The following is a 26,845-nucleotide window of genomic DNA, read 5'->3' as shown; positions in this document are numbered from 1 at the left end:
CACAAATGAGGCCTCATTTGTGTGCCTTCTTTCACTCTACCCAGTTTTTTTGGTGTTTATAGTTTGTCTATACTTCGTGTTTCAATAATCTAAAAGGGTGGCGAAAGCCAAACACACTCTCGCTAGGCTTATAAAAGCCCTAGGGCAGATAGCTTACTATCAACCTATGAATCTAAGTCTGAAAAAGGAGGTCAAAGAGAGAATCAAAGGGGTGGCAGTGAACTGACAGAGTGTTAGGCGTAGTATATGAGAGAAGAAAAGTAATGTATACAAAACTGGTGCAACCAGTACTACTGTATGGTACAGAAAGCTGAGCAGTAAAGGCAGAGCAGTTGAGGAAGCTAGAGGTGAAGGAGATGAAGTGCTGAGATGAGTGTTAGGATGCATGCTGTGGGACAGATGAAGAAATGTGGACATAAGAGCAGCAGCCAAAGTAGCCCCAATTGCAGAGGAGGTCAGAGAGAACAGATTATGGTGGTTTGGGCATATATGCAGAAAAGCAGACGACAATCTGGTGAAGATTATTTGTGACAGACGGGAAGGAGGCAAGAGAAAACAAGGAGGCCAGCAAAGAGGTGGATATATTCTGTTACAGAAGACTTGCAACAGTCAGGCATGACTGTTCAAGAAGGTAGGAGAGTAGCACTGAGTCAAGAGAGATGCTGACAGTTGACACGACACCCCAGCCCCATATTGAAAATGGGGGAAAAGGGGACAGATGATAATATGATAATGATCAGGGGCAAAGGAAAAAAGCAATAATACTGATTGCTGTAGGGGTTCCAGTAGTGATAGAAGAGGGATAAAAAGACAATAATGTCAGTTTAAAAAAATGGTAGATTTGTGTTAGCAAGGGGCTATTGTCAAGGGAAGGCGATTACACTGGCATGTATTTATATTCCACCAAAAACTGCTAGTGTGGAGCTTCAACCCCATGTAGAAAATGGGAAAAATGTGATTGATGATGATGATGATACTTAGAGACAAATGAAAAGGCAAATAATAACACTAATTGCTAGAAGGGCTCCAGTAGTGATAGAAGAAGAAAAAAGACAATAGTGGTAGATTTGTTTTTGTTTTGATTTTTTTAAATGGTAGATATGTGGTAGGAAGGGGCTATTGGCAAAGAAGGAAGATTACACTGACATATGTCGCTCTTCTTTTGTGCATTAAGAAGACATTGAGGCTTCGTTTAAGTAGTTTATTGTATACAAATGCATCAGGATGGATGGCAGGAACAGTAAACTTAAATGAACTATCTGACTGACTGCATACTTGCATGCTCACACTCTGGCTGCTCACTCAAAATGGCACTGTTGCTTGCACGTGCTCAGTGCTTATATGCATGTGCTGACTCACTGGAAAACCTTTTAAAGGTATATCGCACACTCTGACCTACGTCCTCCCTCTTTACTGAACTGTATCATATAAATAATGACATTTTAATAGGCATGCAAGTGTATAGACACTAATAAAGCAAAACAACAGTCATGTCCAGGTTGCCGTGTATCTGGAAGTAGGTTTCGAGATGTGACCTGATCTCATGACATAATAGTTAGGACTGGGTTTAGCATCAGGGACAGTCACTGGGGAATGTTCTGCTTAGGGAGTCTCAGGGATTTTCTCAGGAACGGGAATTGCTGACGGAATGTTCTCTGGAACAAGAACATTGGACAAGTTACTCGGAGAACTAGAGTCTTTGTCACAAGCAAGATGCTTTAACACTGGTTTAGACACTGGTAACAAATGCTTTTGATTTCGTCTGACTACCATTCCTTGTGATTCCACAATGTACGATCTCGGCTGTTGACACAAACTTTTCACAGATCCGATGCAATCAAAACCTTTTGATAACTGCATCCTCACTATCTCCCCTTTTTTCATTGAACTGAGCAGTTTGCTAGTTTTATCATAGTAAGACTTATGGGACAGAAGCTTTTTCAACAGTTGTGTTTTTACTGCTTTGTTGTTCTTAGCAGATGGAACCAGTAAATTTCTGCTGATTGGTAGTATGGTTCTTGTTTTTCTCGACATAAGTCTCTGGGCAGGTGAACCAAGATGTTTATCATGAAGATTGTTTCTGAGATTTAACAAGTTGAGAAAAAGCATCAGTATTGTCACATTTGGATTTCTCTAACAGCTGTTTTGCACTTTGAACTACACATTCAACCAACCCCTTTGACTGAGGGTATTTAGGATTACTCGTAATATTAACAAAGTCCCACTCTTCTGCAAATTTCCTGAACTGCTGACTTGTAAACTGTGCACCATTGTCAGAAATAACTCTGTGTGGACTACCATAGACAGAAAAATGTCACTTCAACTTAGTAATGACAGTACTGGAAGTTAGGTTAGGAAGTAGGTCAGTCTTGAACCAATATGAATAAGAGTCTACTAACACTAAATAATGTTGACTATTCCACTCGTATATATCTGTAGCTACTGTTAACCAAGGTAGTTCAGGAGTCTGGCTTAATTGAAGTGGTTCTTTTTGTTGATGTGTTTTTGTAATGTTACATACTGAACAAGATGAAAGTACTTTTTCAGTATCTCTTGACATAGAAGGCCAAAATACTAGACCTCTCGCCCTTCTTTTGGTAGAATCAGTTCCTGAGTTGCCACAATGCAAGGTCTTAATATACTCTTGTTGCAAGGATTTTGGAACAATCATTTTAGGACCTTTCATGATGATACCATTTCCTGACAAAATCTCATCTCTGCATAGAAAATATGGTTGCACTTCTTCTGGTAAACAAGATTGCTTTGAAAGCCTTCCTCAACTGATAAAGTGGTTGAGCTTCTGGAGAATTGGATCTGAAGCTGTGTGAGTTATGAACTCATCAAGATGTGTGGAAGAAACATTTCTCACTTTCATGACATTCACAATCAAATTGCTCATCATTATGCTGTTCTGTGGATTTTCTGGGCGATCTGGATCAGCAAGATAAAGAAGTTTTCCTTTTGTGTAAACAAGATTAAAATTGTACTTTTACAATTTGAGCATCATGTGTTGCAGTCTAGTTGGAGATGTATGCATATGCTTTCTCAAAATAGTAACAAGAGGTTGGTGATCAGTTTTGATCTGGATAGGTCGACCATAAATATAATCATGGAACTTCGAACATGCAAACACAATTGTCAAAAGCTGTTTCTCAATCTGGGCATACTGCATCTCGGTTTGGGTAAGAGTTCTTGATACATAGGCTGCTGGTCTACCCTCTTTAAGAATGACTGCACCTAGACCAAATTAAGAAGCATAACAGGAAAGAGTAACGGGTTTGTGAACATCATAGTAGCTGAGAGTTGGTGGACTAGCAATTTTCTGTTTCAAGACATCAAATACCCTTTGGTGCTGTTCTGACCATAACCAAATTACATCTTTGCATGTCAGCTCTCATAATGGTGCTGAAAGTTGGCTTAAATCTGGAATGAACTTGCCTAGATAGTTGAGCATACCAAGAAAACGTTGTAGGACTTGGACGTTGTCTGGAGCTGGCATCTCGAGAATTGCTGTTTGGAAGGATCTGGTCATAAACCTGAGCTGGTAAACAAGTGACCAACTAAGTAACTTCTTGTAGCCTGAATTTGCACTTCTGAGGATTCAGCTTAAGATTCACTTCACGTGCTCTTTTCAGAGCTTTCTTAAGGTTTCTGTCATGTTCGACTTCACCATTGTTTCTACTAGAATATCATCTACTATAATAGCGCATGGATATCCTGAAAGAATTTGCTCCATCACACGCTGAAAGACTTCACTAGCAGAATTTATTCCAAATGGCATTCTCAGAAATTTGTATCTTGCAAATGGCATACCAAATGTGGTTAACAATGAGGATTTTCAGTAAAGCAGAATTTGCCAAAATGAACTCTGCATCTAAGGCAGAAAAAAGAGTGGCATTTGGCATGAGGGCAGCAACCTCTTCGACTGTGCACATTGGATGATGAGGGCTTTTTAATGTTTTGTTCAGATCTCTTGGACCAGTACATATTCTGATATATCATCTGAGCTTTTCTTATGAGCTACTAACATGGAGGATACCCATTCAGTAGGTTCTTCTACTGGACAAATTACTCCTAACTGCACCGTTCAGTCTAGCTCAGCTTTTTCTCTGCTCTGCATAGCTACTGGAACTGTCCATGTTGTTCTGACAACTGGACTAACCTCTGGGTCTAACTTCATAGTTTGCCTAGTTTGTCTGCAAAAATATCAGCATACTCAGAAAAAATAGTTTGGGTGAAATTTGAGCTGTTGTCATACAGGCTTACATGGTGGACCTCTATATTAAATGAAAGCAGTCCCATTTTCAAACTGTCTCTGAGGCCTAATAATGACTGCACATGTCACTTGACTACGAAAAATTGCAAGTCATAGCTGTTACCAGCAGAGTAACATGAAAGCACTATGGAGCCTTCGGTTTGAATCTCTTCATCACCGTAACCAATAAACTTTGCACACTTTGTCAACTGAAATTGTTCTGGAACTTTTACTCTAGCAAATGTTTCTGCTGATGTAACATTGCACTTTGAGCCAGTATCTACTTCGAGCTCTACGGGACTCCCATTAATCCAAACAGTGCAAAAGATCTCATTCTTTGCCCACAAATCTACTGCATTAACTGTTTCACCAAGCACAGACACACCATCAGCATAAAAAGTCGGGTTGCGGCTTTCTAATTGATCAACTTGCCTCTTGGAATGCTGTCTTTTAATAAAAGAATGTGCCTTATTTGATTTACAAAACCTTTTGAAATGATTCCACTTGTTGCAAGAATGACACTGCTGACCAAAAGCCAAGCACTTTTCTATTTTGGGTTCGTGACTACCACCACAATTACAACAGTTGACTATGAAGCTGGGTGGGGGAATATGTTTTGACTTTGCCAACTCACACCTTGTGCTTCACTGAGCGTGCTCTGGAATTTGCTGGAAGTACTTGGGGTTTCCAAGGGACTGTTACAGGACCTGCAGTAGCTGCCATGTGCTTGGGCCTGTTTCTTTTAACCATGCGCTGCATACTATCAACATGAGCTTTTGTCACTTTGCCTTCCGCAGCTGTTCTCATTTGCAAACATATGTGTGTGCTTTTCTGTAAGCTCATATATCTGACAAATCTCAATGGTCTTATTTAAAGTTAAATCACTGTCTCAAAGCAAAATCTTTCTCACTGTGTCATTATTAATACCACACACAAGCCTGTCCTTTATCAACCATCTCTCAAATCACCAGATATGCATGTTTTGGCCTTATTTCTCAAGTCAGTTATATATGCTGCAAAAGTTTCACCAGGCTGTCGATCCCTTGATTAAAATAAGGATCTTTCCATTGTAATATTCGTTTTGGGGTTGCACATTTCTCTAAAGTTACATTTTAAGCATTCAATGTCTTCCCTTGTTTCAGTTAGTACTACTGTGTGTCGGTCTTCCTCCTCCCCTGCAAACAAAGCAGGTGCATACACAAATATATGCACTCTTTCAATGGCCTGTGAACCAGCTAAATTAAGGAGAATAAATTTTCCCTTTTTTGTACATTTTATGATATTTGGATATTGTTTCAAACATTTTCGTAATTATTTTGAATACTTTTTATCAATATGTCGCATTTGTGGAAATTTTATTTAATAAGAAATTCGTTTTGAGTATTCTGAGTGCTTCATTTTATATTTGTAACAAAATAAATAATTTAAGCAAGTTTTAGTACCTAGAATTTGTTTCTGACCTGTTTTGCAAATCGTTTGAGCAGTAGGGATGATCTATTCCTGTATATTCCTCAAACTTTAACCTTTTGCCTCATGGCTGCCTGTAACTCTGCATGTCACTGTTCTGATGTGCATTAAGAAGACGAGGTTTGGGTGTTCGTGATGGATGGCAGGAACATTAAATGAACCATCTAACTGACTGACTACATACTTGCATGCACACACTCTGGCTGCTCACTCAAAATGACACTATTGCTTGCACATGCTCAGTACTTATATGCATGTGCTGACTCATTGGAAAGCTTCTTAAAGGTATATCACGCACTCTGCAGCATACATTGATATTCCACCAAAAGCTGCTATTATGTAGCTTAAGAAAATGTTGGGAGAAATAATCAGCTTTCAGCAGAGAATATTACTTATAGGTGAGACTAGAATTTGAAATGCAATAGTGAGAATGTATGAGGGACCTAGAAGGGAAAATATGACAGCAGAGGGTCAATTTTGGAAGAAATGTATGGAAATATTTGGTATGGAGATGTGCATTCGGTAGTAGGAACATTGACAGAATTAACATATTATTCCCCAAGATACAATAACTAGGCTAGACTGAATAGAAATTGTTTCATGGGAATGTGTGGGTTTAGTTAAATGTTTCAGCACACATCCAATAAATATTTCTGATCATGCATTAATAAAAAATATAATAAAAATGTGGGGTAATAAAGAAAAAAATGAGATGACCAGTGCTTTCTGGTATATATGTTAAAAAAAGGGAATTTAAGGAATGGGTAGTGGAAATTATTTGAGAGTTGGTAGGGAAGATGGAAATTTCTTCAGAAGGAGAAGCTAGTGCACAGGATAATATGAAAATGGAGTTTAAAAATAGGATACTAATAAAAAAGGAAGATATCAGTAATAATTAATAGGAATTATTTAGAGGGTCTGACAGACGTTAAAGTTTTGCAGAATATGAGGAATATTACAGGACAAGTAGAGGGGCAACTAACTGCAGAGTGCTAAAGAGAAAATAAGGGAGTATATGGATAGTATGTTTGAGTTTAGAAAGGCTGCTCTAAAGCAAATGTTTTTTATAACAACTCCAGAGCACATTTTTTTTTTGCACAGCAAGTTAGGCAACAGAAAATAGAAAGGCTTGTCAACAAACTCAGGGAGCCTGTGACAAAAAGAGTAACCACAGATCCTGACCGGTATTAAGAGATATATTGGAAATGTTATGAAAATTTGTATAAAGCAGAGGAATGTGAAATCCAAGAAAGAACACAAATGGAAATATTTATGAAAGTCTTAATTGTGTTAAGATTACAGGAAAATGAGGCTCAACAACTAAGATAGGAGAATATGAGATAAAAACAGTGAACTATAATCAGTCTATAGTGAAGGTTTCAAGAAGAGCTGATATTCCTGTGGCAGTTTGGAAGTTAGAAGGGAAAAAATTGATACAGATCTTTAAGGTTTTGTTTAGTAGTGTTTTAAAAAGAGAGGAAGCAACAGCATCTTGAAAGAAGGCTGTGGTGTCTGTTTTCTCCAAAGAGGGCAAAGACCCATCAGACCCAGCCTGACATAGACCCATTTTATTTTTAAACTACAAAGTATTTATGTCTATACTAGCTAAAAGAATGGCAGAGGTGTTGCCAAAATTGATAGATCCTGATGAGTGTTGTTTTGTGGAGGGGAGGCAAACATTTGGCAACATTAATAGAACAATGATCCAAAGGGAAGTAGAATGTAAGAAAATACTACTGTTGGTGGGCCTTAATGCAGAGAAAGCATTTGACACAGTAAGTTGGGATTTTATGAGTAGGGCAATATAAGCATTTGCATTCTCTGATTCAATAATAAGGTTAATTAGGAGGATTGGCGGCAATCCGTTAAGTTTTGTTTGAACAGAGGTACCAGGCAAGAGTGTCCACATTCCCTTTTATTTGCTTTATATTTGGAGCCACTGGCAAAGAAAATAAGGAACCCTGAAATTCAAGGATATATTTAGTATGGTAATCAAGAAAAGTTGTCTTTATTTACGGATGATGATATTTTGTACCTGATAAATCCAGAAAAGGACGTCTCAGTCTTGTTGAACATTTTGAGACAATTTCAGGTCTTTTCATGATATAAAATTAATGAAGATAAAACAAAGGCTATAGATATAAATTATGTACCTGTGCATGACTTGGTTCAGCAATACTCATATTTATGGGGACATGATAAGATGAAGTATTTACGATTATGGATTAAAAAGGCTTTTGTTATGGCAGTTATGTGTGGAGACTAAAAACGTAATACAAAAAGTGAAAAACTGGAAGGTCTTTTTATGGCTGTGGATAATAAAATACAAGCAGTGAAAATGTTTTTAATCCCTTTTGTTTTATATACAGGTCAGGCATATTTTTATCAGCCAGTAGAAAAGTTAGGGACAATAATTAAAGAGTTGGAGGAGTTTATCTGCAAGGGGCAGAGGGCAAGATTTAAGTGGGTAAGTTGATCCTACCAAAAGAACAAGGTGGTTTAGGATTACCTGCTTTGAAGGGATATTTTAGAGCTACACAGTTAAGGCTCATATACATAATGCAAGCAGATGGTTATAATTCAAAGTGGAAAGGGAGAGAGTGGAATTTTGGATACCGATCCTGAAGGAGAATAATAACCACTATATAGGATATTATATTCATAAAGTAGCAGAAAGTATTCCAAGAACTAAGTCAACACATGAATGGGGAAAGGAGATTTTGCCCTTAAGGTTGACTGCAAGTAGGAGTACAGAAAATAGGCACGACGGAGCTGGAATTTACTGGAGAAAACTGGAAAAGGAACCAAGGTTTTGGGAGCAAATAACTGGAGAGGGAAAGGAAATAGAATGGGATGAGGCCAAAAAGAAGTTTAGACTGCAGGTAAGAGACTTCCTTCCCTTTCAGGGATTGATATGAGAATTTAGGCAAAGAGAAAGCGATAGGGGAGTCCTAAGTGAAAGACCTGCCCTGGTAGATTTTAGTTGAATCTAAAATAAAAGTTGCTGTTAAAAGGGGGGCAGTAAATAATAGGGCATATAAATTATCACATGATAAATATATGAATCAGTCAGAGGAGGTTAGAAAAGATTGGGAAGAGAGACTGGAAAAACAATTTACAAGGAAACAATGGGAGGACATATGTATGGCTCCTAAGTATGCAACAAAGTACAGAAGGTTTACGATTTTTTGCTCAGAAGTGTTTGCATGTGTATGACTTCAAAGAATTTTTCCTCTGGTAGATAGCAAATGTTGGAGTTGTGATGGAGAAGAACAAGGTAATGGGGAACATGTTTTGGGGAGTGTAATGAGTTGGCATATTTAAAAAAAATTCTATTGGGAAGCAAATAGCTGTAACTAGGAAATAATTGGTTTGAGTTGGGACATGGGATCTGAATTGCCTAGACATAGTAAGGCCTTATTAAGTTTAATTCTATTGGCTGGCAAAAAACAGTCACCAAAAATTGGAATCAAAATCTAAACCAACTGTATTAAGTATTGAATATTGTAAAAGAAGTAAACAAATTGAAAGGGTGATATTTAGAAAAGGGAAGGAACAAATTGCATAGAAATAAATGGAATTTGTGGGAACAATGCAGGCAGCATAGTGTTCAGGAGGAGGAGTGAGGTTTAAGACAAGGCAGGGATTGAGGGATTTATGCAATGTTGGACTGAAAGACAGTTGTCATAAAGAAAAGACATTAATAGGGTTTGTTTTCTTTTCTGTTAATGTATGTGTGCCCTTGTCTTAAGCGATAGTTCAGTAAAAGTGTTAAGAAAACAACTAGGAAGGAAGCTCTTTAATACCCCAGTCTTTCTTTGCTTGCCAAAACAGTTAATTGATTGCAGTGTAAAATTTTCCTTTTACACTGTTTATAAGATGAACAAAGTTACACATCATTTGTAATATATTGATCTGATGATGTTTTTTCCATCCGTTCCTCAATGTATGGGTCTTAGATACAAGCTCAGATCTCACTTTGGCCCCTTCTAAGCTTTGGATCCACTGCTCAGGCTCCTTCCTCCTACCCATAATCCTTGTGTAGTGAACAAGCTACCCTAGATCTAATTTACCTTCATAAACGTTTGATGGATCTTGGTGCTCAAGAACATGTTACAGAAAATAAATCTCTTTTTGAAAGATAAGCATATTTATTTTGGGTAACTGTCTCTTAATCTTTACATTCCTCTTCTCATTGTAGTGCTTCCGCTCATTATTCCCTATCCTTTTTATCCCTTTTTCTCTCTCTTTCTCGCTCCTTTCTGGGGCTTAATTAAAAAAAAAAAACATAGTTTCTTTTTCTTTCTTAGGTGTGTTGTATTATTTCCCCTTTCTCTCTTTTTATTGTCCATAAGCTCTCCAGATTAAGAAAAATGTATAGCTTGTTCTCACAAGCTACTAAATTCAGGCACATGCAATAAATCTGTGTATTGCTTAGGGCCTTCACACTGTAGGCATTGCCTGCTGTATGTGAGAGGCCTTTGCTCAATGAGCTATTGTGGAAAGTCCTAATAAGCTTATTCTAAAGGGGTTCCTTCAGCCTACCAGAGGAAGAAAAACCCCATTCAGGATCAGGAAACACTGCTGCTGTTTCCTCCCCTTATCCGTCCTTCTCAAAAATGGGTGTAAAATTACACAATGCTATAAAAATGAAGACATACATTTATTTCTGTGTTGTCTGTGTCTGTCCTCCTCCAACTTCCCTCCCACCATCCCCGTCCTTATTTTGTGTATGCATAGTTTTCTTATGTTCTTATTCCATGATGGCTCTGGCTTACCTTGCCTTGGTTCCTGAATGTCTTTTCTGTCTCTTTCACACTCTTTTCACAGACGTACAGCTAAGTTTTTTTGCTACCAAGCACCTTTATATTTTTACATTTCCTGTTATTGTTGGAGAGACTCACTCTGAGGTAGCTCTCTCACTACACAGGGATTATTGGGGGTAGAGGAACACTGTATCCAAAGCTTAGAAGTGTCCGAAGCTGAATCTGAGACCCATACATTAAGGACAGAAACAGGCAACAAAGCTCTATCGTTAAGGTGAGTATTTAACTTTCGGTTTTGTAGCACACACCCAGATCATCAAACATTAAAGACTTGAGCTTAAGTTAAAAAAGTCCAAGACCACCCCCAGCATTCATGCACGCGTGGACACACACACACACACACACACACACACACACACACACACACACAGTATGCAAATTTTTCTCATATTCTGTCTTAGCATCTCTATTTACAAATTCCCATTGACAATCAATGTTAGCCTTTATCCCCATATCAGTTATTATTACTTCATTATACCCACTATATTGCTAATACTTTGATTGCTAACCAGTGCACAAACTTGCATATATGCACACACATACACACACAATTACAGCCACTTGTATGACTGTACATCTCGGACATTTGCTTGAGATCAAGTGAATGAAGATATTCATGAATAATGGCCCAGAAATGTACTTCAACTTGCTGATGTCAGAGCCGTACAGTGCAAACATCACTCTGCCCAGTCAAGTTCTTAACTCAGTAATCAAAAACAAGGGACAAAATCGGAAACAGCTTTTAAGTATTTGTCTCACACATTTAGAAAGTTGAGAGAACACGAAGCTTTGCATTATCACACATTTTCTGAAGGATACAATATTTGAAACTCACACGTCTGCCATTATTTAATGACCAGAGTCTTCTGCAATTTGCTAGAAAGCCACTCATTTTACAAGGAACAGAACTAAGTAATTCCCATTTTCTATGCTCAAGAATTCCAGACAAAGCCAAAAGTAATTGGGGGTGGGGACTAGGTAAACAAACTGGAGAATGTACCACTTTTTAATGGTAAACAAGGAGCACTGTTTGAGGGAGGCAAAAAGAAGAGGGAGGATTCAAACCCTGTACAATTAATTACAAAAAGTCCAACATCTCAGCTAAGTGCCTGAAAACTTTTTATTCACTTAAAATACCAATAGAACCACAGCATGTATTGCATGGACATGCATTTTATTAACAATAAGAACTATGAAATTCCATTTGTGGTTTACTCCCCCCCCCTCCCCCCTCCAAAAAAAAACAAGAAATTAATTTGTCTGTCAGTCAGTGTAGAGGATTAAGGTTTCAGGTTAATGAGCAGGGTGTATGGCATGATTCTTTCTACCTCCACATTTGTCTACCATGTGATTGTGCAAGTCACTTAACCAAACAGCTTTGACTGACACGGACATTTTACACACACCTGCACTCTCACAATGCTTCAGAAGTTGTATGTGCTTTCTGTATTTCAAAAACCTTGCACTACAGAATATGTGCTAGAACCCAACCCACGCTTCCTACATACGTGGAAGGGCTGACGTGAAAATCCTTATGCATTTGTAACATTCGCAGAAGAGCATGCATGAAACTACAATGGGAAACAGAGTAATGTTGATTCCAGTGACTGTGACACTGATGGGGCCACAGAGTTTCACAGGGGAGCATGTGCCCCTCACTCAGCACTGCAGCTGGTTGAAGGTAAAAAATGGAGAATATAATATTGTTGTCTTTTAAGAGGAAAAGAAAATCTTGCATAAATGAGGAACAAGTTCAGAAATTACTGTAATCCAAGTGGAAAGCTAGCAGATCAGAAAACAAGCCTTCAAAAACTCAGTTTTGAGTTTGTAAGACTGTTGTATTAAAGTAACAACATTGGTTAGTATTTTGCTGGTATTCTTCCTTTTGCTTTCTACTGAAATTCCTGCTTAGCAAAGAAACTGGATAGTCAATGAACATCTGCATCTTTGTGCCCTACTTAAACAGTTTGCTAAAGACAGTCAGTGTTCTAGGACTGTAGCACACAGTAGCGGAGGCTTTCAGTGGTAGTGCATCAGCAGTAAGCAAGGAAGAAAGCATACAAATTTTTCTCATTGTTTTCATTTGTCTTTTGTTTCAGGCAAAGCCAAGCCGTCTTCATTGCTCCCACTGTGATGAGACCTACAGTCTGCCTCAGAATGGCACTATCAAGCTGTATAAGGAACTGCGCTGCCCACTGGATGACTTTGAACTGGTGCTGTGGTCTTCGGGATCTCGAGGGAAAAGTTACCCAGTCTGCCCATACTGTTACAGTCACCCACCATTCCGGGACATGAAAAAAGGTATGCAGTATGTTTAAGTCACTAAGGGCTAACAGTGTCTTTTAACCAAGTGGAGTGGAAGTTTTCTATGTTAACTTAATGCGGGAGCCAAACTCTCAGTACCCTAGACTTGGTGACATACTTTCTGTATTCCAGTTAAAAGTGGCATAGCCAGATAGATAGGATGCAGTATCTACTGCATAACTAAAGGTTGCTGAAGACCAGCTCACTTAAAGGAGCCATATACCCAAAAGATAGGCTGTATTGAAGGTCTACACGAATCTCACATCTATGATCAGTGACCTCTTCATATAGCTGTACTTTTCTTGTAAGTTTCACAACCTCCAGGTACTTGAAAAATTACAAGACATGTTTGTGTCTACAGCCTGTACTCTGCTTCTGATGCAGTTCTGGTTGTTGGGTTAATTTGTGCAACACTGCTGCAGTTTCATTCATTCACCGTTATGGGCACGTTGTTGTATGTATGCTACACATACTGGTAGATCTAGCTTTTTGACAGTTAGGGAATTGATTACTTGAGACCCTATATATCTCCTGTACAGGTCTGTATTATGTTGCCGAAATGCCAGAACACCTAATGCCATTTCAGCAACACACAGACACCAGAATACCACTACCGCGAATGGCCAGATCACTGATTTTTTTTTTCCCCTAGGGAAAAAAATCAGTAGGCCAACAAGACACGACACACCATCTCAAATATTACAAAGTGGGGGGGGGGCTTTGCTCCCCACACCCTCCCTAACTAAATATACCAACTCTGAGATCACACTACAGTGGGGTAAAAGGCAATTTCCCCTAGGAAAAAAATCAGTGATCTGCCCATTCACTGTAGTGGTATTGTGATTATGTGTCACTGAAATGGCATTCATTGTTCTGCCATTTCAGCAACATAATACAGACCCCTCCTGTACTGCTAATTATAATACACATAGGGTATTGTTGCTGTATTTTGCTGCTCTCATCTGTTAATGTAATTGCGATATCGCATTTAGGACAGTGTTGTATGTTACACTCATTTGTTAATGCAATTTTATGTGTAACTTTATAGGTTATTACAATTTCTGTATTCAAAATGTAATACGGGGTTCCTCATAAACTTGCTGTAAGTGCTGAGCAGGCTTTACTTTGCACAGTACTCCTGAGGGACATTGTACCATTTTGATAAAATTCTTTGCAGTTTGACATACTAATTGCTCTGTTGTGAACATAGAATGGTAAGTGTTATCTTGATTGCTACTGGGAGATGGATAATACTGAAGTGTGTTCATTGTGTGCCCACTGATTAGGCTGTTTTAAAATATCAAGTTTTAATAATCAATGGAGCACAAGTGCTTGGCTCCATTTGGTGTCATTGGTTAAAGAGACTTCACAATCTCATAGTTCCTTCCAGACACTTGCATCATTTGGATTTTCTCCTAGCATTTACCATTGCAAAGTTTAAACATGATGCCTAACAAACTTAAGAAACACTGATTTCAGTAATCCTTCACCTGTCAAATCGGACGTCAGAACTATCACTGACTACTGCCTATTTTGATGAGAACAGAGACATGATGCTGATTGCATTCTCCACTTCTGGGCCTTCAAGGTGGTAGTGTTACTGTTGAGAAAATTTCAGGGAAGAAACCTGAAGTGGCCATACAGGTGCATGTTGGGGAAACAGTAAGGGATACATAGTGTAGGTACATAACTACTTTTTAAACTACATCACACCTTTTGGGGGAGCCAGGCAGTTCTTCTATAATCAGTTGTGCAAACTGGCATTTATGTTCATTCATTCATTTTGTTGAAAATGCTAATGCCTCTGAATGAGTCACTACATTTTAGACTGTTCTTTATCTCAGTATTATGGTAAACATGGGGTTGATTGTAAAAGTGCCATTGGTGCAGGGGTTGTGCCCACCTGTATGGCTGATATGAAGTGTTTTGCCCCCCCCCCCTTAGAAAACACTTTAATCAGATGCAGTTTCAATGGCTTCATTATCATTCAGGACTGCATACAGTCAGTGTTCATTCATCAGCTCACACAAGATTCACCTCTGGTGGTCTTTCTTCCTTTCTCAAGGTATCATCATCTACTGAGAGGTTGACATCCAGATCTCCATCTTTGGGTACATGTGAGATTGAGTAGATAGGCACTTCCTTAGTGAAGTATATGGTATGTATAGCTTTGTATATGCTATTGCCCAGTTACCATCCATTTTGTGTCATGTAATACACATTTCTTCCAGAATGCATTCTAAATAACACCTCATGGAAACTAAAAGCACATCGACAGTGTGCATTCTGACATGCAACCATGTACTACTTGGTATCAGAAGAAAAAAAGCAATTGCATAAGTAGAGCCGTGCACATGCAGAGGTGAAGACTTTTTTTCAAGAGTGTGCATTAGGAAGTATGATTTTAATTGGAAAATGCTCTAGTTTCATCCACCTGGAAGTATCTCCCTGCATGATAACTGAACAGAAGACTGAAAGGTTTGGATCCATAAATTTGATGTATTGTTCACCATGGGTGGAATAGCCAGGAAGTTTAAAAAAGTACACTGTGCCACATTTTTGTATGTCACTAAGAAAGGAGCTATGAAGATTTGTAATATTTTTAGTTTTATTGATGAGAAGAAAAGAAAAAAAGCAGCAATTAGAGGGAAGGTCAGGAGTTGCTGTGAGCCTAGAAAGAACTTTCTGTTTGTTTACTATTCATCCTTTACAAGGACACAAAATCCTACAGAAGCTGTAGATGCTTATTTTTTTACTAAAACTCAGCCCAAAGATTATGAATTTGACAAAATGCAGCACAGTTTCTGGTATAGTAAATGATGAAATATGGAGTGAAGTTTTGCAAGAAACAAACGTGACACAATTAAAATCAGTTGATACAAGCTCAGCAAGTGAAATTACTAGTGCATATTTAAAAGATGTAACTGGTGAAATGTATGTATATTAGGTAAAATGTGAGCCTAATGAAAATGTAAAATGACAAAGGGAGAAATAAACAGTAATTGATATGAAAGAGAGAGAGGGTTAGACATGAGATGCACAGAAAATATGGTGTAGTAGCAATTCTAGCCTTGGGTATGGCTATAGGCATGAGTGAATACATTATCTTGCCTTTTATTTGTTTTGTATTTTTTTTAATTTGCATTTGAAGGAATTGGGTCACAAAGATGTGTAAAAGAAAACCTTTTTTTAATGCGCTTGTAGTTTAACTCCTCTAGGAAGTGAAAGAGAATGAGTTTTCTAAATAAGGGGATGTATCTCAGGCATGCTTTGCATGCATGAGGTCCTTGGTGCAACCCAAACATCTCCATAGCAATTTGTTTAGGGCTTGGGGGTTAGCATAATGGTAAAGGTGATTACCTCACAGATGCAAAGGTACAGGGTTTTATTCTCACCTTTGAAGGGAAATTGGCTAGGCTTAAGCAGTTAGCCTAGTGCTTACCTGCGAGTGAAATGAGTTGACCCTACAAGTACCTCTAATGGGAGCTATTAAAGTGAGAAGAAGTTTGAAAGTCTATTATAGATACAACAAGAATCCAAGTCAGTATGTTAACCAGAAGTATTGAAACTTAGTAGGAAAATTGTTGAATTTAGACACTTTTGCATAGTGTAACATTTTGTCTGAAGATAAGTTTGGCGCACATGCAACTGAAGAGCACTGAAAAGAGCTGTATTGTTTTTGTTCAGGATACCATATAAAACCATTAGGTCAAACGCTACTGACATGATTGTACAAATACGAATTGAGATAATGTTTCGGGTCATAGTATTAAAGAATAAAATTCTCTTAATACCTTGTGTTGCTTAACTTGGTGGAAGCTGGGAATGGTTAAAATAAATTCACACTATGGGATTATATACAACAGCAGTCATATAGTGACAGAGACAGAGACATATTGAATAAGGTACAAAGCCACAGCAGAGACATTGTTCACAACTGTAATGATTTATTTTATGGACTTATAAACTTTGCCAGGAGAATGTCATTTACAAATACACCTTAATGCAGTGCTAGTGACTAGTGCTGCAGAGGAAAACTGAGTAGCCCTCAAAAGTAGAATAGAGCAGGAAATTAAACCAGCTGTCAAGCTTCATGGTCATGTAGGAACAGAGTCAACAGAATGACTGACTTATACAGCTGCTGTTGTAAAGCAGTACATGATTTTCATTTGTATTGATCCACAAGACTCGGATAAAGTGACTGAAATAAGTAATTACTCATTGTTTATTGTTGAAGTTATGTTAACTATGTGAAGCAGTCAGTTCTTTTTAATATTAGATGCAAACCAAAGATTCTGGCACATAAAATCAGATGAAAAAGGTTCCAGATTTTGTTAATGTCATATGCCATTAGGAGGTTACAGGCTATTTAGACCTTCATGTGCTATTTAATCAGCATCAGAGGCATTCCAGAGAGCTGTTGCACAGGTAATTGAAGTCTTAGAAGGTGTTGTGTATGGAATGATCATTTATTAGTCTGGGAAGATAGTAGCATTTCAAGTTAAGTAAGAAATGTTACCTACAAATGACAAGTCTGAAACATGAGTCATTTATTAGCATAAGAAGGACTGAAGACTGATACAGTAGTACTCCAGATGTTTGTGTTAATGCTAAAGCCAGAGAATAAGTAAGCATTAAAGGTTTCTAGAAATTATGTACCATCTTGCAAAGTGTGAAACAATTGTGCCATCAGGAAAGATGTTAGAATAGGATATAACTTGTGAATGAAGTTGTGAAGAAGAAAAGGTGTTTGAAATTATTGTGAAACTAATTTAAGACAGACTAGTGTTAAAATGCTATAATGCAAGTAATTCATTTGTATTTCATGTAGATAGTAATCAGAATGGGATAGTGGGATAGGAATTATAATCTAACAAAGTAATACACAAAATTCCTATTATTCAAGCCTTTCCAGCTGCACAAAAGAAATGTGAACATATAGAAAGCAAACTATTAGCAGTAGGTATTATGTGGATGTGAGACATTTTATGAATATGTGTATGGTAAAGAAGTTCAAGTGAAGAGAGTCCAGAAACCCCTTGCAAAGCATATTCAGAACATCTTTGTACAAGGTATGTCTAAAATTGCAAAGGATGTTAATTAATCTCCAGAAACATGATATGAAAATGAAATACTGACCAGACAGGGAATGACATGTAGCAGATTTTTTTGAGTAGAACATGTTCACCATTGCTGCATGAAGAATCGGTAGAACAGCTAGAGCTTCTTAGTTTTGTCTAAGATTTGATGTTCAGAGCTAGTAAAATAATAGTTTCCAGCTAACGAATGAGACAGGGGCTTAAGAGGATATCCAAATCACATATGGGAATAGTGAAGTGTGAAAAATGTGCAAGAGATACTATATACTTTTCAGGAATGTTTATTTTACTTATTTATTTTCTTTATTTTACATTTGTTAACCGGGAAAGTCTGACTTAGAATGTAGCCAATTTTCAGCAGTGGCCTGAGGAGAAATGCTCCAGACACATGTCTTTGAATGTGGGAAGAAACCAGAGCACCTGGAGGAAACCCAAATGAATGCAGGGAGTACATGCAGACTCCGCACAGAAGGCACTCCAGCCGAGAATCGGACTGAAGAACCTCTGGCTGTGAGGTGACAACGCAACTGCTGCACCACTGCGCTGCCCAGTGTTGACTGATTTGTAACAACGAATGCAGAGTTATGCCATTTCCATTGTATACCATATTAGCAGTCCAGAAAAAGGTTAACTGATAACAGTGCATGGTTCACCTGGTAATGAAGAGCATCCTCATTCATGAAGCAGAATGTAAATGGATTTGTTTTAGTTCAAGGAAGTCATGATATTTTTGTTAGATAACTGGTACAGCAGTCTTTAACTACTTGGGACTTAGACACGGTGTCCCTGTTTGTACTACCCAGTTTCTACAGCTCAGAACCCTTTGTCCTAGGCACAGCAAGCATCCTCCCTCAGGAGATAAGGTTCCCCTAGTATAACGACAGGGTCTACCTATGCCATCTTAGAGCTTTCCTGCCCAAACAGAAGATAAGAGAGCCAAGGGTAGACTACAGTATTCTACACAATAAACGTCCCAACCTGTTTAGGAAGAAGAGAGAAAAGTAAATAGCCTGTCCAAACAACTAGCCAAACCCGAGCAGACTCAAGGCCTTACCACTTACTCCCAAGATGCTTCCAGTCTTTTCTGTGGAACAGTCAGCATCCCCTTGCCTATAGCCCTGAGGTGTCTAGGCAGGGTATAAGGTTTCTTTAATTCTTTAATATAGTTAGGACCCAGATCATAAAGGGCATAGTAGATGGGGTCAAACTATAAAGGTACATCTTGAGCATTTGGAATGCAGTACAGTGCAGATTGTGCATGACCAGAGTAATAAGACTAGTTTTAGAAGTTCTGCACTTTCTATGAGAAAGCCAGATTGTCATGTGTAAGCCCCAGTGTAGACAGCATTACAGGTAGTGCTGATGTGAGATAATCCACACTCAAACCACCACTGCCAAGTCCAAAGCTAGCATAAGGTAATCTATCTAGGTTCTATTCCTCAAGTGAAAGTAAAATGCATTGACAGCAGCTGAAACCTGATTCTTTAGTGTCAGTCTTTTGTTAAGAAACACAGGACAGAAATTCCAGCTTGCTAACTCAATAACGTAAGGGATAAAGCAGAGGAAGATATACTGGACAGGCAGTTGGATGAGAAAGCATAGTTTTAGTTTTTTGCTGTACTGAGTTTAAATCAGATAAGCAGCCAATGTGAGACTGTTCCCAAGTAGTCTTCAAAGACAGTAAATATAGGCACAGAATGCTGAGAGAAGGAGAGGTGAAGCTGAAAGTCATTCGCATATGAATGATAGAAAATACCCTGAAGTATCCTACAGTCCTGGGGGAAGAGAACTAGAAGAACTGACTGTGTCACACTCCAGAAGTGGCCCAGGAGATAGGAAACCAGGCACTTTACAACGGTGTCAGGAAAAAAACTCTCTGATGTTTTGCCTTTGTATAAGGACCCCGTGATCCATAGTTTCAAAGGTCACTGAGAGTTTGGGTAGGACGAGAACTGAGGAACTCATTGACCATTTGAATGAGTGTAGCCTAGGTACTCTGATTCTAAAAGCTGATTAACAGTGGTCTAAGATGTTGCGAGATGTAAAAGGAACCTACATCTGTGTGTATCTCAGTAACATTCACAATAAATAGAAGTTTAGAGACCTAACAATAATTCTGCAGAGAGGGGCAGGTGTCAAGTTTTTATAAGGATTGGAGAGAACAATGCTTCCTGTAAAGAAGATGTAAATACCCCAGTCCTCAAAGATGACCTTACAAGTCTGGATGATAATTCATCCTACTGTCTCTTGTTAAAACTGTGATCTGCATCACGGGACTGAAGTTCATTCTACAGTAGATAACATGACCTTATAGTAATCCATGTAATTAAAATCAGTTGAGAAAAATCTGATACATCTACGTGTCATTGAAGCTTTCAGGTTGCTAATAAATGTGAAGGATTATCAAGTTTTGGTAGCTTTACTGCAGAGAATCTGAAGAAACTTTGAGCAGCAAGGTAGGATGGGCTACATAACCTGCCATCTGCTCAGAAAAGTACAGCTGGATGATTTAGTGCAACAGAACTCTTATTTGGACACAGAAGATGCCTTCTTACTTGAGATTTCTATGTGGTAAACAGAAAATAGTGGGCCAAACTAAGATTATCCTTGAGAAGCTCATCCTCCTCCATTTATGACCCGTCCTTCATCACAGCCTCCACAGTGATTATAACCAGTGGCCAAATCACTGCTCTTGCCATATGACAGCCTGGGAATATATAGAAGCAGGGGCAGGATTATCCAGAGTACTACATACAGATGTGTTATTCACATCAGTTGGCAAATTATACACTGATCCCTCAGGTAAGGGCAAGAGTCATTCAGCTGGCTGCCGAGAGATCTCAACACGTGACCAGCTCTCAGTGTATTGGACGTTATTGACTTGGGAAGGTCTGGCTTGAAGGGAACCAACTAGGGGACTGTCCAAGGGACTGGTTCCAGCAAGAAGTCCTTGGTATATCAAGTTCAGTTGTTGTTTTTTGTCTTTCGGCTTTTCCCGGTAAGGGGTCATCACAGTGGAACTCCGGTCCGCTAATGATTGGCAGTAGATTTTTACAAAATGCCGAGGTGCCAGCTCAACCTTCAACGAAGGCACACCCATTTACACACACATGTCTTTCGAACGCTACCCAACCGTGAGGAGGACATGCAGACTCCACACATAAGGCACTCCCAAGCCCAGCCGAGAATCGAATGGGAGAACCTCTTGCTGTGAGGTAACAACGCTACCGCCGTACCATATCAAGTTCAGTGAATGACCAAATTTAAGTCCAGCAAGTGACCAGGTAGTGACAACCACCTGTTTGCAGATGATGCTGTGTAAAAGACTAAGAAACTCCATGGCAAGTTTACTGATCTTGTCTTCAACCTATACTTTAGATCTCCTAGAATGAGCCACCCAAGGTACTTATGAATTAGACTGAGGGGGAATTCAGAGAACTGTTACAGGAACACCCCAAAATATCCTGGTGGGAGGTATACCAAGAGAAATCTGCAACTTAGCCGTTGCAAAGACATACTCAAAGGAGTTAAATACATCACTCTGCACCTAGCTCATTTCCAGAGAAAATGAAAGGTAAATGGCCATCTGACACATATGCATTTTTCTAGCTTTTTGTAGCGCAGTAAAGAACCTAGATACCTGGACTTGTGCAATCCTCAAAATGTGAGCTTTCATCCAACCAGGTTTCTGTAATGAAAGCTAGGCCAGACTCTGATAAAGTCATATATAGTTGTCTGTTTTGTTGTGTATTAACTTAGCTTTGGAAACAATAGGTCTGAAAGGACCCAATGGAGTTGTGCAGGTTGTTCTTTTGGACACAGATCTCCACTCACCTCCAGAGTTACTTTAAGCAGGTAGAAGAAACCCCCATCACAGTGATGCTTCAGCCTTCAGCAGAGCTTAGGTATGACTCAGGTGCAATACCGTAGCTCAGGACAAGCAACAAAATGAAACCCTTACTGCCTCTAATCAGTGAGTTTGAGATACTCTTAGTGTCCTGCATTTAATTGAGGTCAGGGATTGTAAAAGCTGGGGATTAAATTAGTCAAGAGCAAGTAGGAGGTTTCTGTTACAGGAGGGGTCCATCTGGAATTTTTCTGACTCAACTCACTTTTGAAACTGACTGGAGTTATACCCCCAGGATTGAGAACCACAACCAAGTTGTCTAACAGGAATGGTCAGACAATGAAAATGCAGTGTTTTGAAATGGTATTCTGTGAGGTATAGTGGTAAAACATTATTGCACCCCTACAAGATAGCCAACAACTACTCTAAGGCTACCATAAAAAAATAATAGCACTATAAGAAGAAAGCTTAGAGATGGAAACCAAACAATTATCAGCATAAGCCTCACAAATCAATTTAAAACCTTAAAAATAAACATGGGCTTCAGGATTTCATAGAAGTCTGCTGCCCATGCCATATACTAAGAAATAATCATTTGCCTAGCAGGGCAAGGTCTTAAATGAAAATAGCAATTGGACCATGCAAACACTCAGGTCTCTTACCCCTAGGTACCAGTATAGCTTTTCCCGGTAAGGGGTCATCCCAGTGGAACTCCGGTCCGCTAATGATTGGCAGTAGATTTTTACAAAATGCCGAGGTGCCAGCTCAACCTTCAACGAAGGCACGCCCATTTACGCACACATGTCTTTCGAACGCTACCCAACCGCGAGGAGGACATGCAGACTCCACACAGAAGGCACTCCCAAGCCCAGCCGAGAATCGAATGGGAGAACCTCTTGCTGTGAGGTAACAACGCTACCGCCGTACCATATCAAGTTCAGTGAATGACCAAATTTAAGTCCAGCAAGTGACCAGATTTATGGGTTGTAGTGACAACCACCTGTTTGCAGATGATGCTGTGTAAAAGACTAAGAAACTCCATGGCAAGTTTACTGATCTTGTCTTCAACCTATACTTTAGATCTCCTAGAGTGAGCCACCCAAGGTACTTATGAATTAGACTGAGGGGGAATTCAGAGAACCGTTACAGGGACACCCCAAAATATCCTGGTGGGAGGTATACCAAGAGAAATCTGCAACTTAGCCGTTGCAAAGACATACTCAAAGGAGTTAAATACATCACTCTGCACCTAGCTCATTTCCAGAGAAAATGAAAGGTAAATGGCCATCTGACACATATGCATTTTTCTAGCTTTTTGTAGCGCAGTAAAGAACCTAGATACCTGGACTTGTGCAATCCTCAAAATGTGAGCTTTCATCCAACCAGGTTTCTGTAATGAAAGCTAGGCCAGACTCTGATAAAGTCATATATAGTTGTCTGTTTTGTTGTGTATTAACTTAGCTTTGGAAACAATAGGTCTGAAAGGACCCAATGGAGTTGTGCAGGTTGTTCTTTTGGACACAGATCTCCACCCACCTCCAGAGTTACTTTGAGCAGGTAGAAGAAACCCCCATCACAGTGATGCTTCAGCCTTCAGCAGAGCTTAGGTATGACTCAGGTGCAATACCGTAGCTCAGGACAAGCAAAAAAATGAAACCCTTCCTGCCTCTAATCAGTGAGTTTGAGATACTCTTAGTGTCCTGCATTTAATTGAGGTCAGGGATTGTAAAAGCTGGGGATTAAATTAGTCAAGAGCAAGTAGGAGGTTTCTGTTACAGGAGGGGTCCATCTGGAATTTTTCTGACTCAACTCACTTTTGAAACTGACTGGAGTTATACCCCCAGGATTGAGAACCACAACCAAGTTGTCTAACAGGAATGGTCAGACAATGAAAATGCAGTGTTTTGAAATGGTATTCTGTGAGGTATAGTGGTAAAACATTATTGCACCCCTACAAGATAGCCAACAACTACTCTAAGGCTACCATAAAAAAATAATAGCACTATAAGAAGAAAGTTTAGAGGTGGACACCAAACAATTATCAGCATAAGCCTCACAAATCAATTTAAAACCTTAAAAATAAACATGGGCTTCAGGATTTCATAGAAGTCTGCTGCCCATGCCATATACTAAGAAATAATCATTTGCCTAGCAGGGCAAGGTCTTAAATGAAAATAGCAATTGGACCATGCAAACACTCAGGTCTCTTACCCCTAGGTACCAGTATGACTTATTCCATGTGTGCATGAATGACCTGAGAGGTACCTCATTGGACTATTTGAAGAGAGACATGATTGAGATCTTAGAATACGTGACACAGGCAGGTATGAGTCTAGCATTGAACAACATTCTTCCATCTCTAAGGATTATGCCACAGTACCAGCAGAAAATGTTCAACTTTAACAATTTGGCTTAGCTACTGGTGTCATTTCAAAGGGGTCTGATACTTTTCAGCCTGGGAGGACATGGTTGACAGGCCACAGTGATTTGCCAGGGATGGGTCTTCACCTGTCACTTCTAGGCTTTTAGATAGCAACTAAAATGTTATCCACCCCTCTAGTGCTTTTTTAGGCATTGCCAAACAGAAACTTTCCAACATGACAAAAGCTACTCTAGACAAGCTAAAGGTGTTACTGATCATTGGTAAGAGTCTCAATAAGAAACTGCATTCCCTAGGAGCTCTCCTTACCCTGGAGAATGATGACGTATGTACAGTTACTGAAACATGGTTCAAAGCCATGGAAAGCACTCTGACAGTGTATGGCTATAATGCCTTTCATACATTCCAACCACCCACTGAAATTGAAAGAGCTAAAAGTGGATGTGAATCTAACTACATAAAGGATAAGCACACCTCAAGGCTGATCAAACAAAATGACATGCTTGAGCTACTCCGTGTCCATCTAAGCATGGGAAAAATCCATTACCATATTCTTGCTAGCTACAGGTCCCCCACTGTGAACCAGGAAACCCATACATCATACCTGAAGTTACTAGAATCACTCACCATCCAGCCCAATGCCATACTCGTGGGTGATTCTTAACTACCCCTTCATTAATTGGGAGGCAAACAAAAAACACTAACATGCAGGTTGAAAGATTTCTTGACATTGTAAATTCAAATGCCCTGGAGCAGCTGTTCTGTACTCCCACTAGGGGAACAAATATCTTAGATCTGGTACTCACAAATATTGAAGAGCGCTCCACCCCCCCCCCCCAGTGTGATGTCCTCACTGGTAAAATCATATCACAAAGTGATCTCCCTTGAAATAAAGATAAAACTAGTCCCCCCACATAACCCCAAACACTTTAAGAACTTCTCTAAGGTAAATTACTTCATATTAAGGGATGACATAGCTAGTTTCCGAGCTCCCCCAAATCCAGAAAACACAGAAACCTATGCAGAGTTTTGCACAAAAGCCATGTACGTCCATATAAACAACTGCATAGAAATGGCAGTACCAGACCAAAATAAACCCAGGTCAAACTGCAAAAACAAGCCACTATGGTGGATGCGTGGTATTAATAATTTGTACAGCAAAAGAAAAAAAATCCTATTGAGAAGTAAGAGGGAATATGCACAGGAGAGGAAAAAGTCCCACATTACTCTAAACAAACATATCAGAGAAATACTCAAGTCTCTGAAAGCAGACTTTGAGTTAAAAATAGCCTCCAAAGCTAAGGATAACCATAAGACATTTTTTATTTTTTTTTATTTTATTTTTATTTAACATTTGCTGACTGGGAATGTCCGACTAGGTTCCACAGAGCCTGTTTTCAGCGGAGGCCCGGGGAGAAACGTTCCAGATGCATGTCTTTGGACATTTTTCATTTATGTCCACAGTCTTAAGGACAACACTCAGTAATGTGCAGAATTAATTGTAGATGGCATTACCTGTACTCAGCCAGAAGATATAGCAAATCTGCTGGCTGAAAAATTCAGCTCAGATTTCACCTCCACATCACCCCCAGTTCTCCGCCAAGAAATACCCTCCACTACCACCAGTTAAAACCAAAGAACAGGTTGCCACTGTGTTCTCTAAAGCTAAAAACACAGCTTTATTGGGGCCTAACGGTATACCAGGTTGCCTCTTAAACAGCTTACATCAAGACTTATCAGGCCCGTTAGGACTTGTATTTAACCACAACCTTTGAACTCGCTTTGCCTGCTGGAGTGGAGGACAGCAACAATCATCCCTTTGATTAAAGGGGAACCATCTACTGACCCATAAGTTCGACTAGTCTTATATGTAAGGCCATGGAAAGAATAGTCATGGACCTGATAAATAATGACATAGGAAACCTCCAAACACTGGACCTGACCCAGTTCAGCTTTGTCAAGGGCCAGGTCATGCCTACTGAATCTGGAACTTCTTTGAGAAAGTCACTAAGGCCATGGATGAGGGTGAAACAGTACATACTGCCTACCTTGACCTGGCCAAGGCATTTGACATAATTTCCTATTCAAGTATTATAAACTCACAAAACTGGGCATAAATCCCTGTGTCATCAGATGGATAGCAAATTGACTCATTGACAGGACAAATTTGGTTAAAGTGGGTGAATCCAGATCCAGCAAGAGGCCATTAATTGCTAGTGTACTACAGGGCTCAGTGGTGGAACCACTCATGTTCATAATATACTTCTCTGAAGTCAAGGCTAATGTGGAAGGCTTCTGGATGACAAAGTTTGCCAACTGTTACAAGCTGGGGCAATCAATGAATCCCCCAACAATGCAGATATCCTTCAAGAGGGTCTAGCTCAGACAAATGATTGGTGCCAGAACCATGGCCTGAAACTAAATGTGAAAAATTGCATTATCATACACATTGGGAAGTCAAATACAAATTAGAGCATCAGTAGCACAACCCTAAGAGTAAATTCAGAGGTAAGAGATCTAGGTACATAGATAGTAAACTGAATTTTGACTTCCATCTGTCCACAGTAGTGAGGAAGCACTTCTATGTGGCACAACTTATAAATAAAGTTATGGCATCCAGATCTAAGGAAATTATAGTCTTGCTGTACTCGGCCCTCATTAGGCCTG

At 39.2% G+C, this 26,845-nt stretch overlaps 1 protein-coding gene across 4 annotated transcripts in view; it reads left to right on the top strand.

Annotated features, from left to right (window-relative positions):
• TOP3B (DNA topoisomerase III beta) overlaps nucleotides 1-26,845 on the top strand; it is a 1,356,925-nt gene that overhangs the window by 1,195,869 nt on the left and 134,211 nt on the right. For all 4 annotated transcript variants that reach the window (XM_044068737.1, XM_044068738.1, XM_044068739.1 and 1 more), the window contains one exon: nucleotides 12,648-12,849. In XM_044068737.1, coding sequence (XP_043924672.1) covers nucleotides 12,648-12,849 — 202 coding nt within the window. The remainder of the gene's footprint in view (nucleotides 1-12,647; nucleotides 12,850-26,845) is intronic.

This window comes from Protopterus annectens, chromosome 4.part0 (genome assembly GCF_019279795.1).
Source record: "Protopterus annectens isolate FY-2018-M chromosome 4.part0, PAN1.0, whole genome shotgun sequence".
NCBI lineage: Eukaryota > Metazoa > Chordata > Ceratodontiformes > Protopteridae > Protopterus > Protopterus annectens.
Note: the sequence above shows the minus strand (reverse complement) of the source record. Positions and strands in the feature narration are given on the sequence as shown.